The sequence below is a fragment of the Globicephala melas genome, chromosome 1 (assembly GCF_963455315.2).
Source record: "Globicephala melas chromosome 1, mGloMel1.2, whole genome shotgun sequence".
Classification (NCBI taxonomy): Eukaryota; Metazoa; Chordata; class Mammalia; order Artiodactyla; family Delphinidae; genus Globicephala; species Globicephala melas.
In genome coordinates, this window is record NC_083314.1 from 29,761,199 (window position 1) to 29,780,164 (window position 18,966).

General features: G+C 39.7%; 1 protein-coding gene across 2 annotated transcripts in view; it reads left to right on the top strand.

The window, feature by feature from the left end:
- The window catches only part of FH (fumarate hydratase), a 43,275-nt gene extending 38,112 nt beyond the window's left edge, over positions 1-5,163 (top strand). Inside the window, exons 9-10 of one of the 2 annotated variants that reach the window (XM_060308239.2) lie at positions 484-637; positions 3,152-5,163. In XM_060308239.2, coding sequence (XP_060164222.1) covers positions 484-637; positions 3,152-3,294 — 297 coding nt within the window. In that variant the 3' untranslated portion in view covers positions 3,295-5,163. The remainder of the gene's footprint in view (positions 1-483; positions 638-3,151) is intronic. The other variant, XM_030868591.3, reaches the window with a different exon arrangement.
- The last annotated feature ends 13,803 nt before the right edge of the window (positions 5,164-18,966 follow it).

Below are 18,966 nucleotides of genomic sequence, written 5' to 3' on the forward strand. Positions count from 1 at the left end.
TCTGGTGGTCTTGCAAGAGGGAGTGAGAACACGTCCTTTTACTCTGCCATCTTGAACCAATCTCCTCACGCTGAACTTTCTAACCTCTGCATCTTTGTTTCTCTTCCTTCTGCATAGAAGATTCTTTTTCCATCTCTGGCTATTTAAGTGCTCTCCATCAAATAAAACTTTATCAACTCCTACAACTGGAATTTATTTCTCTCTCTATGCTCTTTAACATTTCATACCTGTATTTTATAACACCACAGGCTATCTTGTGTTTTATTTATTTGTATTTATGCCTTTATACCTCTTAAAAGGGCACTTTGGTGCCCTCAGATGTTTATAATTTCTTTCGTATTTGTTTTCTTGGGTATGATGCCTTACAGGTTGTAGGAGTGCTGTATGTTAATTGTATTACATACTCATTTATGAATTGCAAATAATGTGTTATTGGACAAAGAAAAAAGTTAGGCTTAATAAGTTTGTCTCTCTCTCTCTTAGATTAAAAATGTGTTGCACTCAGCCAGACTGTTGGGGGATGCATCAGTTTCCTTCACAGAAAACTGTGTGGTGGGAATCCAGGCCAACACAGAAAGGATCAACAAGCTAATGAATGAGTCGCTAATGTTGGTGACAGCTCTTAATCCTCATATAGGTATGTGTTTAAAGAATAATAGTGTCATTTTGAATACAGTTAAAGGCTGAAAAATTTTTAAGAGACTACTGGATCAATGTTTGTGAACAACAGATGTCTTTTAGACAATCTCTTAAGACATTTCACATTGTGTTGAAAGACGCAATATATATATATAACCTTTATGGTATCATATTTCTTTCAAAATCTTGATTGATTATGCTTCATTTTATTTGAAATGTGCTAAGTTCAGAAGTAGAACTTTAAACTTATTTTAATCTTAATGGAATTCAGATCCTGTGGGACACTAAATTCAGATACTAAGTGTCCTCTCAGTTTTTAATGTCACTAGGTGGCACTGGCTGATTAACAACACTGAATGAATTCGTTTTTCTACCTTCTCTAGATGCTATACTATACTTTGTTTTTGTTGTTTTATTCAACTCAGAAATGGATTAAATTAAAAGAAAAAGGGTTATGTATGCATAGCTTATAGGGAAAGGGGGGAAATACAAATATTTTGTCTAAAACCATGGCTTTTGTGTTGCAAGCCTTTTCCAGATTTATAAATATTTCATTATGTAGATTCAAAAATGTTAGCTTGGATTATAGATTGACTAGTGATCCCCATTAAATACACTGTTTTGTCATGGATTTTGAGGCATTCATTGCATTGTTATAATGTGTTAAAAGACTTTTCCCACCTTCTCCTTACTGCTAAGCTGAGGTTATTAACATATTCTTTGATTTTCTACATTAGAACAAGTTATGATGCAGTCATTTGGTGTGATATGATTACTGTTTTAAAACAGTCTTACTTCAATAATCCTGAACTTTCAAGGCTGATTTTATATTCTTGGCTTCATGTCAAGCTGTAATTTCAGTCTTATAAAGTTAGAGCTCATATAACTGCTTCAGGTAGCTCTGAGCCCAATATGCTATCTGCTCTTTGGAATAGTATTAAGATTGACAGTAATACTGGGTTCTTTTGAAATAATTGTACATCAGCATTCAAGTGGAGAGATATACAGAGGAACCCAAAGGCTTATGTGAGAAATGTTTCATCACATATATACTTCAGAATTTGTTACAAAAGCATTTAGAGATACTCCTAAAGCAGAATGATTGATGTCTTTCTTAGACAATTTAATGTGAGGTAAAGGCCATACAAGGATAAGTGGGCAAACCACACCTTACTGGTTGACAAAGCATGAGCCTTACAACTCCACATCATGGGTTCTGTTTGTGCTCATATATAACAGGCTGATTGGTAATCATGTTTTGTGGGGCTTGAAGAAGAGAACTGAAAGGGTTAGCATAAGGCATAGACTTTAATGTCATTATTAACGTAAAAGTACAGAATGTCTAATATTAACCCCAAAGGTTTGACATGAGAATTCTTTCTCTCAAAGTTAGTCTGACCAGTAAATGCCCTTTTCAACATGCTTAGCATTCACAAATTAATTTTATTATTAACTATGTCCATAATATGTTTATAGGTAGATTAATTGCATACTACACATAACATCTTGTAGGTGGTTGATAATTGCACATGACACATAATGTGTTGCTTGGTCAATAATCATATTGCTTCAGCAGGCTTCTTCTCTCTGGTCATAGTCCTCTAATCCTGGGTTCGTTTTTTTTGTTGTTTTTTTTTTCTCTTTCACTGGTTTCATTTTTGTTTTTTCCCTTCTTTCTGGTTTTTGCCTTCTTTTTTTGTTGTTGTTAACATTAAACCGAGATAACTTGCAGAATTGCCCTGCCCCTATCTTTATTAATTTTAAAAGCAAGTAACTTTGAAGTAAACAGTAGACCTGTGATCTCTTGCACAAGTATATATTTATACTAAGACTTCCCAACTTGTACCCTTGTAATGTCTGGAAGGAGGCCAGGGCATGGAGTGCTGAACCAGAGAGAGATGTTGGAAGCAGCCCTGAAGGCTCATCTCTCAGAGCCTTGCCCGCTCTTCCCTCATTGTGAGAGGACTCTCCTCTCTTTTCCCTCTTAGAGCCCTTTACCATATAGTTCCTGGATGTGCAGTCCTATATTTTCTGTAGTGCTGCAGCATTGAGCTTGTTAATGCTTTGTTAGAAAGATAATTTTTCTGGTTAAGCGTGCTACTGAAACAGCACATTTATACTAGTCAGATGTATACTTTTATCTCTTGGTGCCATTATGTGTGTGTGTGTGTGTGTGTGCGTGCTTGTGTATGTGTATACGTATATATCGAGAGAGAGATGCATCTATGTGTACATATTTTCCCCCTTATGAAAATATCTGGGTTAGTGGGCAATTTTAATTTGGGGACAAGTCTTGTAGAAAGGGAAGTATGTATTACTTCAGAAAAGTAAAGGTTTTAGTCCATATAAGAAACGACAACTATCAAGATAATCCACTGCTAAATATTTTTAAGATTAAAAAATGTTTACTTAAGAGACCAGTAGCATTAAGTAAATAATAACGATTACCTTTTGCTTTAGAAAACCAAGTTTCACTATTAACTCCTACATCGCCTTTTAATTTTTTCTTTAGGGTATGACAAAGCAGCCAAGATTGCTAAGACCGCACACAAAAATGGATCGACCTTAAAGGCAACTGCTATTGAACTTGGCTATCTCACAGCAGAGCAGTTTGATGAGTGGGTAAAGCCTAAGGACATGCTGGGTCCAAAGTGATTTAAATAAATTCATAATAAAAATGATTGTCATATAAAATAAAAAGTGAAACAGACTCCTTATATTTCTTAAACAAAAATGGATAAATGTGAAAGGAAACTGCTATTGAACTTGACTGTCTCTAGCAGAGCAGTTTGGTCAGTGTATAAAACGCCAGGACATGCTAGGTCCAAAATGAATTTTAAAAGTGTAAAATAAAATAATTAAATTGTATAAAATCAAAAGGAAAACAGACTTATTTTTCTTTTATGTTAATTGACTCATATTATATAGTTGAATCTGTGAGTTTTGTGTATGGGTGTTTACCATTTCAAATGTTTTATAAGAGCCATATCAGCTTTTAAAGAGTTGTAATTTTGGGGGGTGGTTTTTGTTTTAAAAAAATTCCCCTGTAGTAAAAAAGTACTTGTTAGCTCATTCCCAAGTTAAGTCTTCAGACATCTTTTATTTTCCTGTGATTTGGGAGCATAAGCTGACCAAGCATTTGCCCTCCTAAGTGGGGTTGTGAGTGTTTGTATGTGTGTACGTGTCATGCACACATGCATGCATATATATGGAATATATATATGTACACATATATAAGGAAGTAGGATAGATTAACAAAATTAAAACATATATATATCCTATGTGCTAATTAAACAGACACACACACCTCCTGATCTTATTTAAATTATCCTAGGAAGACTGGAAAGACTGAGTTAAGAATTATAGGACATGGATTAAAAAGGATAAGGGGTGCAAGCAGGAAGCTTGGAAAGAAAGAGAGGGTGTCATGGGAGTGAGTCTTGCCCATCATCTCTCTGTGCACCTCTCAGTGCCAGGATTTTTCAGCAGGAGTTCATTTGACACAACCTCAGGGAATTTTGAATTAGCAGTTCTAGGGAGATCCAGGTTAAGTTGATTTAAACCTGGAACTGAAGGCTTTGTTTAAAATAGACCCAACCTCAATTATGTAGGGAGTTGGAACAATTTGTTCTTTTTTCCCCTCCCACATGTATAATAAATAACAAGATTATGAAGAGAGTGATTCCCACTGGCTAAAGCATCTCATCTGTAAGTAGTGCTCTATCAAGTGTGTCTAAAAAAAAAAAAAAAAAGGAATACTTACTCCTGAGACTTATTCTTGGAAAATTAGGCTCATTAACACCAACTCTGCTGTGGTATTTAGAAGATAGCATATATAGCATTTTAAAAAAATAATTAAAATTCTAATATAATGTTCTATGTCAATTGTACCTCAATTTTTAAAAGTTGTAGAAGTATTGTGATGAAAAATGAAATTATATTCTTACAACTAATCTCTTAAGCCTGAGTGGGTATTCTTTTTTTATTGTAAAAGGGATTTCAAACCTTTTAATGGAGCCCATAGGATCTACTTTTAACCCATGCAGTATTGTTTTTGGCAGTGTTTTTCACATGGTGATGATGTGATGCTTGTGCAGTTTGATTTCCTGTAGCCTATTTTGTTTAAAAAAAAATTATTGGAAAAAATCATAAAACAAAATCAGATTGTGCCTGGAACTCAATAACCAAACTGGGAACTGTTCTATAGTTGTGGACCTGAATGATGTTTTGCCTGAGCAGGCATCCTCAATCTAAACAAGCTGTCATTGGAGGGCTCAACTAGAAACATAACCACTTATGTAATAAAGATAATAGCAGATGAGGTTTGTAGCCTCAAACAGTCTTTGTACAGCTATCTGCTATATCCTAGCATATTATGAGCCATCATTGAATCCTTTGAGCTGACAATCATCTTTGTGTGATGTTAGTGAAGTAAAACACTGTGCTTTATGGTGAAATCCTACATAAGCGTTTTAGGATTCCCTGTGAGAGGGTTGTACTGAAAATCAACTTCAGTATTTGTACACTGAGGACAGTGTTGTCTCATGGGACGTTTGGCAATGTCTAGAGACATTTTTGGTAGCACTGAGGAAGGAGTGCTGCTGGCATCTAGTGGGTGAAAGAGATGATGCTGAGCATCCTATAATGCACAGGACAACCCCCAACAACAAAGAATTGTCCACCCCCACATATCAATAGTGGTGAGACAGAAACTTAAACCCCAAAGCTACTGTCTCTGGAAATGCTCACTGTTTAGTTAGGCTTCACTGCTTGCTTGTGTGTATTTATATCCTGGCATTGCAGAGACTTTATTAATTGAAACCATGAGGTATCTTAGATGTGAGCATGAACAGAAATGTGTTAATGAAACATTAAATGATTACAGTGCTCATGGCTTGGAATGACCTACACCCAGCAGGGTATCCAAGGATTTGTGCTGGATAAACATAATGGGGGTGAGGGGCTGTCAAGTACTTGCAAAAACGCCAGGTAAATATGTTTTAAGATGGAGACGAAAACAATCCATTGATCCTTAGCAAACATGTAGAATGCCAAGGGGCTTACTTGAGCAAACACATTTCAGAGGAGGAAAGTCATGGGACTTATGAACAGATCAGTCTAGAACTACACCAAACTTGCCACACAGACGCAGCAGGGAAGTTCATAGAAAGCCACGGGCTAAATTTACTCATTTAACTGTTTCATTTGGTTGACAGCAAAAGTATATATTCACAAAAATTTATGAGAATATTTCATACTCAAGTATATTTTAAAGATCATATGCTTGAATATGGCTGTTATATCTCTTCAACTGTCCTATTGGTCTATAACTACAGCAGCAAGAAATCTTGGAGAGACAAATTTAATGTTTTTTTAAAAAGACAAGATTAAAACTGGTAAGCTAAAATGAATTAGTTTTTTTTTAAGCAAATTCATTAAATTGGCCACTTAGCAACTGAGTTTTTGAGCAACTAACCTAGAGCTGCTTCCATCTGCAAGCTGGGTGAGATGAAAGAAGCTGCTGATCATTGTCTGCCATCTGTGATGTCAAGAAGCAGAGCATCAAGATCACAGAACAACTGTGTGAAACCAGGCAGATGAGGACATTGTCTTGGTATCTTCAGATTACCCTGGAGATAACCTGCTGACACTTTACCCTGCTCTTCAGGGCTTTCCACAAAAGATGTAACTATGGCTACCCAGCCACAGGCCAAGATGCTGAGTACCAAAGGAGCTCATTAAAATCTACTTGCTGTATTAGCATCAAACATATTCATTCTTAAGCCTATGGAGTCTGGGATTGAGAAGACCTCTGTCCCTAGGATTAACGGGTGGGAGATAATGAAATATGTTTCCCATATAAAACACCATACTCTAAAAGACAATACTCTCTAGGAACTTGTGGTCTGGGACTTCCCTGGCAGTCCAGTGGCTAAGACTTCACCTTCCAATGCAGGGGGTGCAAGTTTGATCCCTGGTCAGGGAGCAAAGATCCCACATGGCTCACAGCCAAAACAACAAAACAGAAGCAATATTGTAACAAATTCAATAAAGACTTTAAAAATGGTCCACATAAAAAAAAATCTTTAAAAAACAAAACTTGTGGTCAAGTGTGCATCATCTTGCCTCAGGTGAGAAAAAAAAAAAAAAAAAAAAAAAAAAAAAGAGAAAGGGGTTTAGAATGAAGAGTTTTTGATGAAAGCTACACATTGTCATCAGTAACTTGGGGCTAATTGTCATATCAAGACATTTAAACAAAGGTGAAATTTGAAGCTGTAGAAGAGAATGGCCAAGGAAAAGGCAAAAGGAAAATGAGAGGTAACCACTGAACGCGATAGATGTGGCCATGGAGGTTAAATTAGAGTGGTTCAGTCTAGATGGTGAGGCAGGAGAAGGGGGAAGCTGGTAAATCCAGTGGAGTTCAATTTCACCTCAGCTGCTTACTAGTCACGTTCCTGGCCACCACTTTATGTCTATAAACCCATTTCCTTATCCCTAAAATGGAGTTATTGATAACATATTTCATACTTACAAAGTACCAAGCGCAATCCCTGCCTCAATTAGCTTTCTCGGTTTCCTTCCCTGAAGAGAATGGACAAAATTACTAAGTGTTAAACAGATTTTAAAAGGTAAAATTGGATTAGCCATTTTTTCCTTCAAGAAGACTGTTCAGCCATATAATTTATCATCCAAACTGGAACACTTTGTGTTCCAGAACAAAAGGAGGTGCTAAGCTGATTTAAATCGTATAATTTTTAAAAAATTTATTGACCAAAAAATTTTTATCATATTGGTGGACCTATAAATAATGCTACTCAAAAGTTAAGTTTAAAAATAGATTTTTCTCCAAAATACTAAAAACACATGTATGAGTATGTGTGTACATTAAAAGGCAAAATTTTTAAACGATTATCTGAACAATAAAAATTAGAGAAGCAGGGCTTTCCTGGTGGCGCAGTGGTTGGGAGTCCGCCTGCCAATGCAGTGGACCCGGTTCATGCCCCGGTCCGGGAAGATCCCACATGCCGCGGAGCGGCTGGGCCCGTGAACCATGCCCGCTGAGCCTGCGCGTCTGGAGCCTGTGCTCCACAACGGCAGAGGCCGCGGCAGTGAGAGGCCCGCGTACCGGAAAAAAAAAAAAAATTAGAGAAGCAGAGTGACATCAACATCATGACTGGGTGAGATGCTCTCTTTATCTCTTCCCCTTCAATCTACAACCAGTAAAACATTAACAACTCAACAAAGATTCCTCTGCCCAACACACTGGGACACTGGAGAATTCCACACATCTGTACATCTAAAGGTGGCTAAACTGGAACACACAGAGGAGGTGGAACTGGAGGAATAGCAGAGGTGGTGCCTGCAATTGGGGCCCTCCGATTGTAGCAGCTGAGCCTACAGCCCCAGAAAACCTGGTAGCAGCAGGGGAGGCTGCACACACAACTCTGGCCTCCCAGCCACAGCAGTGCCCACAGTCACAGATAACTTGGCAGCAGTAGAAGCAAAACCTGTGCTCCCATCCCTCCAGCCGAGGAGGCACCCGAGAATCTGGTACCCCGCTCCCTGACCACACCAGTGCAGCCCATGAACCTGACAACACTGGACATGGCAGAAGTGCCCACAACCCAGGCACCCCCCAACCTTCCACTCCTCCCTATGGTGGTGGAGACTGTGGCTCAGGAAATTCCAGATGCGACATAAGCGCCCACCGTCCTGGTACCCCAGGCAGTGATGCCAGAGACAACAGCAGCAGCAAGGCACAAATGACCCTGGAGCACAGCAACGACAGTGAGGGCACTGAGCATCAACTCTGGCAAAGGCAGTGCGTGGAAAGTGCTGGCTCTCAAATATAACTAGAAGTAGCTCAAGCAAGAGAAACCAAAAACTTGTGCTATAGCACCACCTTCTGGAAAACAAAAGAAAAGCCTCTAGTTTCTAACCTGTTGAATCCTTAGACTCAAGGGGTTTTTTTTGGTTTTGGGGGGTTTTTTTTGCGGTACGCGGGCCTCTCACTGCTGTGGTCTCTCCCGTTGTGGAGCACAGGCTCTGGACGAGTAGGCTCAGCGGGCATGGTTCACGGGCCCAGCCGCTCCGCGGCATGTGGGATCTTCCCGGACCGGGACATGAACCCGCGTCCCCTGCATCGGCAGGCGGACTCTCAACCACTGCGCCACCAGGGAAGCCCTAGACTCAAGTTTTAAAAAGCTTTGTGTAAAGGTGTTCACTACTTCAAATGTGCCTGGGCGGGGGGGGGGGGGGGGGGGCAAGATGGCGGAGGAGTAGGAGGACATGGAGTTCATCTCTCCCCACAGATGCATCAAGAATACATCTACAGCGCTTCCCTGATGGCGCAGTGGTTGAGAGTCCGCCTGCCGATGCAGGGAACACGGGTTCGTGCCCCGGTCCGGGAAGATCCCACGTGCCGCGGAACAGTTGGGCCCGTGAGTCATGGCCGCTGAGCCTGCGCGTCCGGAGCCTGTGCTCCGCAACGGGAGAGGCCACAACAGTGAGAGGCCCGCGTACCACAAAAAAAAAAAAAAAAAAAGAATACATCTGCAAATGGAACAAGTCTCATAGAGCACTGGCTGAACACTAGCAGAGGACCTCAGACACCTAAACGGACAAGAAAGATCCCCGCATAACTGGGTAGAATGAGAGAAAGAAGGGAAAAAGAGGAGAGGAAGTGGGACGGGAACGGCAGCCCTTTGGAGGGCAGCAGAAGGAAAGGAGAGGTTCCTGCATCCGGGGAGACCCCTCACCGGCGGCGAGATCAGATGGGACAGAAGGGGAGTTTGGGGGGCTCTTGCAAGACAGTGCAGCACCAGGTCTGTGGCAGGACAGAATGAGACCTACACAGACAGTCCGTGCCCCAGCCTGAGATGTGTGTCCCCAGTGCAGACGGGGGCTGGGTGATGGAACGAGGGGTTTGGGGAGCAAGCCCAGGGTGAGGACTGCTCTTGGTTTCGAGGAGACAGCCTGAGGGGATAGGAGTGAGGAAATCCGCAACCGGAGAGTGTGGAAGAAACCCGACTGCCATGGAAGTAAAGCGCCGTCGTTAAGTGACACGCAAGGGGCAGAGCTGCCATTACAGCCTTTCTCCCCATGCACTGGCCCCTGCCTCCCTGGCCACTAGGAGGGGCCCTCACCAAGGCGGCTCTCTCGCGCCTGTGACCTGACGCTAGGAAGGGCCCCTGCTGGGGCCTCTCTCTCACACCAACAACTGGATGCTAGGAAGGGCTCCTGCTGAGGACAACTCTCTCATGCCAGTGGCCACTGGCTCCACCACACACCTGTCACTGCCAGGGCTCCAACGACCCCAGCCACCATGGTGCCTCTGCACCCCCTCCTCACTGGGGTGGACTCCTGTGCTCCAGGGAAGCCTCAGGAGCAAACCCCTGTGGGTGGCCCACACGTGGAGGTGGGACTGAAAACACACCTGAGCCCCAGGGACCATGCAACTAAGGAAGAAAGTTTGAAATCTTTCCTCACAGCTGCACAAACTGCAAATTGGTACCTGTTCAACCGGCCTTGTAAACTTAGCACCTACAGAACACCTAAACAGACGACAAGTGCTCCTGCAGCCAAGACAGGCTTAGCTTTAGCAGCTATAGACTTTGTGAGCACATACACATGGGGGTGGGGCCAGGCTAGAGTTGAAGCTGCCCCATAGCATGCACAGCAGGTCCAGATCCATGATTACTGCAGTCCTGGGACCTGACTTAGGTGGATCTATGCTGGTGGCCTGGTGAAAACAACATCTGAGAGACACCAGAGTCAATTGCCAGCATACCCACAGTTAAGGTGGGGCCTAGAGCAGTGCCAACAACAGTGTAATCTGAGAGCTCACACAACGGGTGAAAGGTGACGCAACAGAGCACAGCCACAGGTGAACAGGTCCAGAGAAGGAATACTCAGTGGCTTCCCTCCCAGTGGGGGTGCTCCAATCCCACCTACCTCATACCGCAGATTAGATACACAGCTAAGAAACAGATCTGGGGGCCTACTCCAACAAATAAGGAACAGATCCTACCTCTGACAGGGCAGCAACAACCACAGAGCAAAGGGGAGGCCGTGCTCAATATCCAGTGCTGGCTCTGTTCACCACCACATCAGTCACACCTCCTATAAAGGAGATAATGGCCAGCATACACTGAGGAAAGAGGTGGCAGACATCTATGGTAAAAACAACACTCACACCAAAAACTATTAAACCCAAACAGGCTACACAGGGAAATTCCCACATAAAATAGCCCTCCAAGACAGTCTGAGGGTCTGGCATTGGGCAGAAGAACCCCCAGAGCATTTAGCCTTGAAGGCCATCAGGGCTTGAGTGCATGAGCTCCACAGGGCAGGAGAAACAGAGACTCCACTCTTGGAGGGCACACATACGGTCTCATGTGCACTGGGATCTGGCACAAAGCAATAGTGCCATAGGAACCTGGGCTACACTTACCTAGGGGTCTTAAAGTGTCTCCTGGGAAGGTGAAGGTCGACTATTGCTCACTGTGAGCGCAAGGACACTGGTAGCAGAAGTCCCAGGGAATATTGATCAGAGTGAGATCTCCTGGAGGTCCACACTTCTCCACCAAGACCCGGCCCCACCCAACAAACTGCAGGCTCCAGAGCTGGAATGCCTCAGTCCAGACAACCACCAAGATAGGAACACAGGCCCACCCATCAGAAGACAGGCTGCCTAAAGTGATACTGAGCTCACAGCCACCTCAAAACACACCCTTTGACATGGCCCTGCCCATCAGAGGGACAAGACCCAGCTCCACCCAAGAGACGGCAGGCACCAGTCCCTCCCACCAGGAGCCTGCACAAGCCCCTGGACCAACCTCACCTACCAGGGGACAGACACTAGAAGCAAGAGGAATTATGATCCTGCAGCCTGTGGAAAGGAGACCACAAACACAGAAAGTTAGACAAAATGAGATGACAGAGAAATATGTTGTAAATGAAGAAACAAGATAAAAACCCACAAGAACAACTAAATGAAGAAGACATAGACAATCTATCTGAAAAAGAAGTCAGAGTAATGATAGTAAAGATGATCCAAAATCTCAGAAAAAGAGTGGAGGCACAGATGGAGAAGATACAAGAAATGTTTAACAAGGACCTAGAAGATTTAAAGAACAAATAGAGATGAACAATACAATAACTGAAATGAAAAATACACTAGAAGGGATCAGTAACAGAATAGCTGAGGCAGAAAAAGGAATAAGTGAGCTAGAAGACAGAGTGGTGCAAATCACTGCCACAACAGAATAAAGAAAAAGAAATGAAAAGAAATGAGAGTCTCAGAGAATTTGGGACAATATTAAATGCACCAACGTTTGCATTATAGGGGTCCCCAAAGGAGAAGAGAAAGAGAAAGGGCCTGAGAAAATATTTGAAGATATTATAGCCAAAACCTTTCCCAAAATGAGAAAAGAAACATTCACTCAAGTCCAGGAAGTGCAGAGAATCCAATGCAGGATGAACCCAAGGAGGAACACACCGAGACACATATTAATCAAACTGACAAAAATTAAAGACAAAGGAAAAAATAGTAAAAGCAACAAGGGAAAAGCAACAAATAAAATACAAGGGAATCTCCATAAGGTTATCAGCTGATTTTTCAGCAGGACAGAAGGGAGTGGCACAATGTATTTCAAGTGATGAAATGGAGAAACGTACAACCAAGAATACTCTACCCAGCAAGGCTCTCATTAAGATTCGAAGGAGAAACTGAAAGCTTTACAGAGAAGCAAAAGCTAAAAGAATGCAGCACCACCAAACCAGATTTACAACAAATGCTAAAAGAACTTCTCTAGGTGGGAAAGAGACCAGCAATGTAAAAAACATTGTACATACATAGACTGCTAAATCAAAACCTCATGAGCAATGCAAACCGAAAATCTACAATAGATACACACAAAGAAAGGAAAAGCAACCCAAACACAACACTAAAGATGGTCATTAAACCACAAGAGAAGAGAATAAAAGAGGAAGGGAAGAAAAAAGACCTACAAAAACAAACACAAAACAATTAAGAAAATGGCAATAAGAACACACATATTGATAATTACCTTAAATGTAAATGGTTTGCTCCAGCCAAAAGACACGGACTGGCTGAATGGATACAAAAACAAGACCCATATATATGCTGTCTACAAGAGACCCACTTCAGACCTAGGGACACATATGGACTGACAGTGAGGGGATGGAAAAATATATTCCATGCAAATGAAAATCAAAAGAAAGCTAGAGTAGCCATTCTCATATCAGACAAAATAGACTTTAAAATAAAGACTGTTACAAGAGACAAGGAAGGACACTACATAATGATCAAGGGATCAATCCAAGAAGAAGATATAACAATTGTAAATATATATGCACCCAACATAGGAGCAGCTCAATATATGAGGCAAATGCTAACAGCCATAAAAGGGGAAATTGACAGTAACACAATAATAGTGGGGGACTTTAATACACCACTTACACCAATGGACAGATCATCCAGACAGAAAGTTAATAAGGAAACAAATCCTTAAATGACACATTAGACCAGATAGACTAAACTGATATCTATAGGATATTCCATCCAAAAGCAGTGGAATACACTTTCTTCTCAAGTGCACACAGAATATTCTCCAGGATAGATCACATCATGGCCCACAAATCAAGCCTCAGTAAACTTAAGAAAATTGAAATCATATCAAGCATCTTTTCCAACCACAAAGCTATGAGATTAGAAATAAATTGCAGCATTATTTACAATAGCTAAGCTATGGAAACAACCTATGTGTCCATCAACAATTGAATGGATAAAAAGGAGTAATACATAAATATACGATGAAATATTACTCAGCATAAACAAAGATGAAATCTTGCCATTTACATCAACATGGATGGACCTTGAAGATTAATACTCACTGAATGCTTCACTAATGCTAAATGAAATAAATCAGACAGAAAAAGGCAAATACTGTGTGATTTCCCTCATATGTTGAATATTAAAAAATAATAATAAATAAAATAAATGAACAAACCAAAACAAACTAAAACAAGCATGTAGATACAGAGAACACATTAGAGGTAGCCAGAGGGAAAGGGTCAGGGGAAGGGTGAAATGGTGATGGATGGAAACTAAATTTTTGGTGAACATTCTGTACAGTATACAGAAGTAGAAATATAATGTTGCATACATGAAACATATAATATTATAAACTAGTTACTTCAATAACAAATTTTTAAAGTAACAGAAGCAGAACTATTATTCATGGTACATATTAAAGTAATTTGATCAGTGTCTTATTATCTGTCTCTAATAAAGCATCACTTGTGTTTTCTAAAGAATGTACTTTTTTCCAATAGGGTCTTATTATTTTGAATTTTTCCACAAAATTGGCTATAATCTTTAAAACTACATTTGTGGTGAATAATTATAAATCTTTTACATTTTCAATTGACTCTTTGTAGACTACAATATTTTTAATTGAGCAACTAGTCGCTCTATAGCTGCTGGTGTACCTGATAAGCTCAGAGCAAATTCTAAATGAAAGATACTTTAAGTACTATATTTTGTTTGTTTTTGCTTTTTTTTTAACATTTTTATTGGAGTATAATTGTTTTACAATTGTGTGTTAGTTTCTTCTTTATAACAAAGTGAATCAGTTATACATATACATATATCCCCATATCTCTTCCCTCTTGTGTCTCCCTCCCTCCCACCCTCCCTATCCCACCCGTCTAGGTGGTCACAAAGCACCGAACTGATGTCCCTGTGCTATGCAGCTGCTTCCCACTAGCTATCTATTTTACATTTGGTAGTATATATATGTCCATGCCACTGTCTCACTTTGTCCCAGCTTACCATTCCCCCTCCCCATATCCTCAAGTCCATTCTCTAGTAGGTCTGCATCTTTATACCCATCTTGCCCCTAGGTTCTTCATGACCATTTCTTTTTTGTTTTTTAGATTCCATATATATGTGTTAACATACGGTATTTGTTTTTCTCTTTCTGACTTACTTCACTCTGTATGACAAACTCTAGGTCCATCCACCTCAATACAAATAACTCAATTTCGTTTCTTTTTATGGCTGAGTAATATTCCATTGTATATATGTGCCACATCTTCTTTATCCATTCATCTGTTGAAGGACACTTAGGTTGTTTCCATGTCCTGGCTATTGTAAATAGAGCTGCAATGAACATTGTGGTACATGACTCTTTTTGAATGATGGTTTTCTCAGGGTATATGCCCAGTAGTGGGATTGCTGGGTCGTACAGTAGTTCTATTTTTAGTTTTTTAAGGAACCTCCATACTGTTCTCCATAGTGGCTGTATCAATATACATTCCCACCAACAATACAAGAGGGTTCCCTTTTCTCCACACTCTCTCCAGCATTTATTGTTTGTAGAATTTTTGATGATGGCCATTCTGAGCGGTGTGAGATGATATCTCATTGTACTTTGGATTTGTATTTCTCTAATGATTAATGATGTTGAGCATTCTTTCATGTGTTTGTTGGCAATCTGTATATCTTCTTTGGAGAAATGCCTATTTAGGTCTCCTGCCCATTTTTGGATTGGGTTGTTTATCTTCTCAAAGTACCAGCTTTTAGTTTTATTGATCTTTGCTATCGTTTCCTTCATTTATATCTAATCTGATCCTTATGATTTCTTTCCTTATGCTACCTTTGGGGTTTTTTTTTTTTTGTTCTTCTTTCTCTAATTGCTTTAGGTGTAAGGTTAGGTTGTTTATTTGTGATGTTTTTTGTTTCTAAAGATAGGATTGTATTGCTCTAAATTTCCCTCTTAGAACTGCTTTTGCTGCAACCCACAGGTTTTGGGTCGTCGTGATTTCATTGTCATTTGTTTCTAGGAAATTTTTGATTTCCTCTTTGATTTCTTCAGTGATCTCTTGGTTATTAAGTAGTATATTGTTTAGCATCCATGTGCTTGTATTTTTTACACATTTTTTCCTGTAATTGATATCTAGTCTCATAGTGTTGTGGTTGGAAAAGATACTTGATATGATTTAAATTTTCTTAAATTTACCAAGGCTTGATTTGTTACCCAAGATATGATCTATCCCGGAGAATGTTCCATGAGCACTTGAGAAGAAAGTGTATTCTGTTGTTTTTGGATGGAATGTCGTATAAATATCAATTAAGTCCATCTTGTTTAATGTATCATTTAAAGCTTGTACTTCCTTATTTATTTTCATTTTGGATGATCTGTCCATTGGTGAAAGTGGGGTGTTAAAGTCCCCTACTATTATTGTGTTACTGTCGATTTCCCCTTTTATGGCTGTTAGTATTTGCCTTATGTTTTGAGGTGCTCCTGTGTTGGGTGCATAAAGATTTACAATTGTTATATCTTCTTCTTGGATTGATCCCTTGATCATTAGGTAGTGTCCTTCTTTAACTCTTGTGACAATCTTTATTTTAAAGTCTATTTTGTCTGATATGAGAATGGCTACTCCAGCTTTCTTTTGGTTTCCATTTGCATGGAATATCTTTTTCCATCCCCTTACTTTCAGTCTGTATGTGTCCCTAGGTCTGAGGTGGGTCTCTTGTAGACAGCATATATATGGGTCTTGTTTTTGTATCCATTCAGCCAATCTGTGTCTTTTGGTGGGAGCATTTAGTCCATTTACATTTAAGGTAATTATCGATATGTATGTTCCTATTCCCATTTTCTTAATTGTTTTGGGTTCGTTATTGCTCTTTTGCAGGACTGGTTCCTTCTGGGGGACCCTAAGGAAGCACCTGTTGCCTTGCCTTTTCCAGCTTCAGAGGCTGTCTTGCATTTCTTGGCTCACTGGCTCTTCCTTGCAATGCTCCATTGTCTTGCTTCTGTCCTCACATTTTCTGCTACTCATTCTGGCAGGAATGACTACATCAAACACATCTTCCCTCTACCACTGAGTATTTTAAATTATTATTACACCACTGTCATGAACTACTGCATACTCTAAATTTTGGCCACTCTTTTACTTTTTTTCTTACATAAAGCAGTAGGGGAGAATTTGGAGGCAAAAGGGCATGAACTTTTAGATATATACAGTTGATTCTCATTACTTGTGGCAGTTATGTTCTACAAAAGTCACAGCAAAGACTGATTTAGTGAATACTAAAGCACTGCTCCCATGAGAAATAGAAAGTTAGGATCCCACAAGCCCCTGGACAACATATTTTCATCAACTAATTAATATATAACCTTGTTTTATGTGTGTTTCTGTTTTAAAATCTCTTATTTAATGTATATAAGTTTGATTCATATATATATGAATATATGTATATATACATATGAATATATATGTGTATCTATGGTTGATTCATTAACATTGAACTCATGCCAACAGAGCTGTAACTCATGCCTGAACCAAGCTTATCTCATGCACATGCTTTCTCAGGAAGCCAAGTCACAGCCTTCTTGTGCTTGGGAATACTGGACAGCACTGCATTTGGGGGGCATTTTAAACAGCAAAGTGACCAACAAAAAGCACAAAAATGAGAAAAACATAACACTAACTAGACCAAGAAAAGGACACTTGTTTACAGAATGAGAGCTAAAACAAGAAGGCCAAGCTTACCTTATTTGAACTCAGCTAGGAGCATGTGTGTCAAGCAACCCAAATTTTTCACCACACTGAACATGTTCACAAATGGACCACAAAAGCACTATCAGTATTAATTTGGGGTTACAAATAAATTTTAGTGAGTAGGTGAACTACTCACTATTACTATTTGAACTACTATTATTCTATGGAATCTGTAAATAATTAAGGTTGACTGTATTACAAAACACTTTTCTAGAAAAATTGTACAAATTTTTACAACTAGTAATAATTGTATAGGGATAATCTTTCAGCAAACAATGAGGGTTTTCATTTCAAAAAATTGCCCAACTAACAGTTTCATTTTTTGACGGTATCTCATCGTTAGTTTAAATTTCTTCTGTTACTACTGTAGTCAATTTTTTAACCCATTTATTAATTTGGTTTTTTGTTCCTGAACTTTGTTAATTTTTCTAATGGGTTTTAGTGTTTTTGTACCAATTTGAATGAGCTTTGTATGTATCTAGTTTATCAAGCTTTGATATAATGAATGTAAATATTTTTTCCAATTTTTCTGTTTGCCTGATAGCTGAATTTGTAGTATATTTTGACATGCAGGGATTTTTCATTTTTTATGGAGCACTCAAATCTGTCAACTTTTCCCTTTGGCTGTTTCAAGATATTTGGAAGCAAAAGAAAGAGACAGGGGTATAATTTGAGGGACAAAGAGAATCCAGGGAAGTTTTATTCCAGTGTCTTTGCTCTTCTTCTTTCTCTCCTTCTCTCTTGCCCTCCCTCCCTCCATTTCTCCCTCCCTCCATCCCTCTCTCCCTCCAATCCTTCCTTTCTTCCTTCCTTCCTTCCCTCCTTCCTTTCCTTCTTTTTTTTTAAATGCTAAAACTTAAACTTTTTATTGACATAGAAGTAGATTTGAAAAGACACCAAAGATACAAGAGAAAAAGTGTTGGATGGAGTAAAGTCCCAGAAGAAACAAGAATGAGTGTCATGGATAGTTTAGATTTGGCAAGAAATAGGACAGAGTTTATATTTTAAACTGGGGATACAGAAGTGAGGAGCAATTAAGGAGACCCAAGGAAAGGGATCTTATTCTTTTCTGGTGTCTCTATTCTTCAGAGGGCCTGGCACATGGTTGGTGGGTGCTCAACAAATCCTTCAGGGGTTGAAGGTTTAATGTGTAGCTGGGTTATAATCAAGGACTCTCTCCTAAACCACATTATAAAAAGATTACAGCTTTACTGAGGTATAACACAATTTTTTTGTACTACAATGAGTCTTTTGTTTCTTTGAGTACCATGCCTGCCAAGTAAATATTTGAAAGAGTATTTTATTGACTGAAGCAATACAATAGATGGGTGCATCCTTAGCTCATTGAGATGAAAAGTCTCAATCATTATCCCCTAAAATTTTCTTTAGAAACCAAGAATGAAAGGAAAAGACTGCTATTTAGCCTGTTCCTGCTCAATAGCAGATGGATAACTGCCTTTCCAGTCAAAAAACCTCACTTATAGGACTTTACTACTGTCCTGCAGACTGAATTGCTGAGAAAACCATCACCCAGAATTCTGTGGATCAAGCCAGATTAATTTATCACATCAACCATGTCCTGTACAGTGTGCAAGGAGGATGGCAAAGGCTAGTTTAAATAAAACGTGTATGTCCTTGCAATTGTCAAACCAACCAGAAAAGATGATGAAAATAGTCACTTCCTCACAACAGTAGCAAAAGATGTGTTAATTTTCATTTTAATTTAAGCTA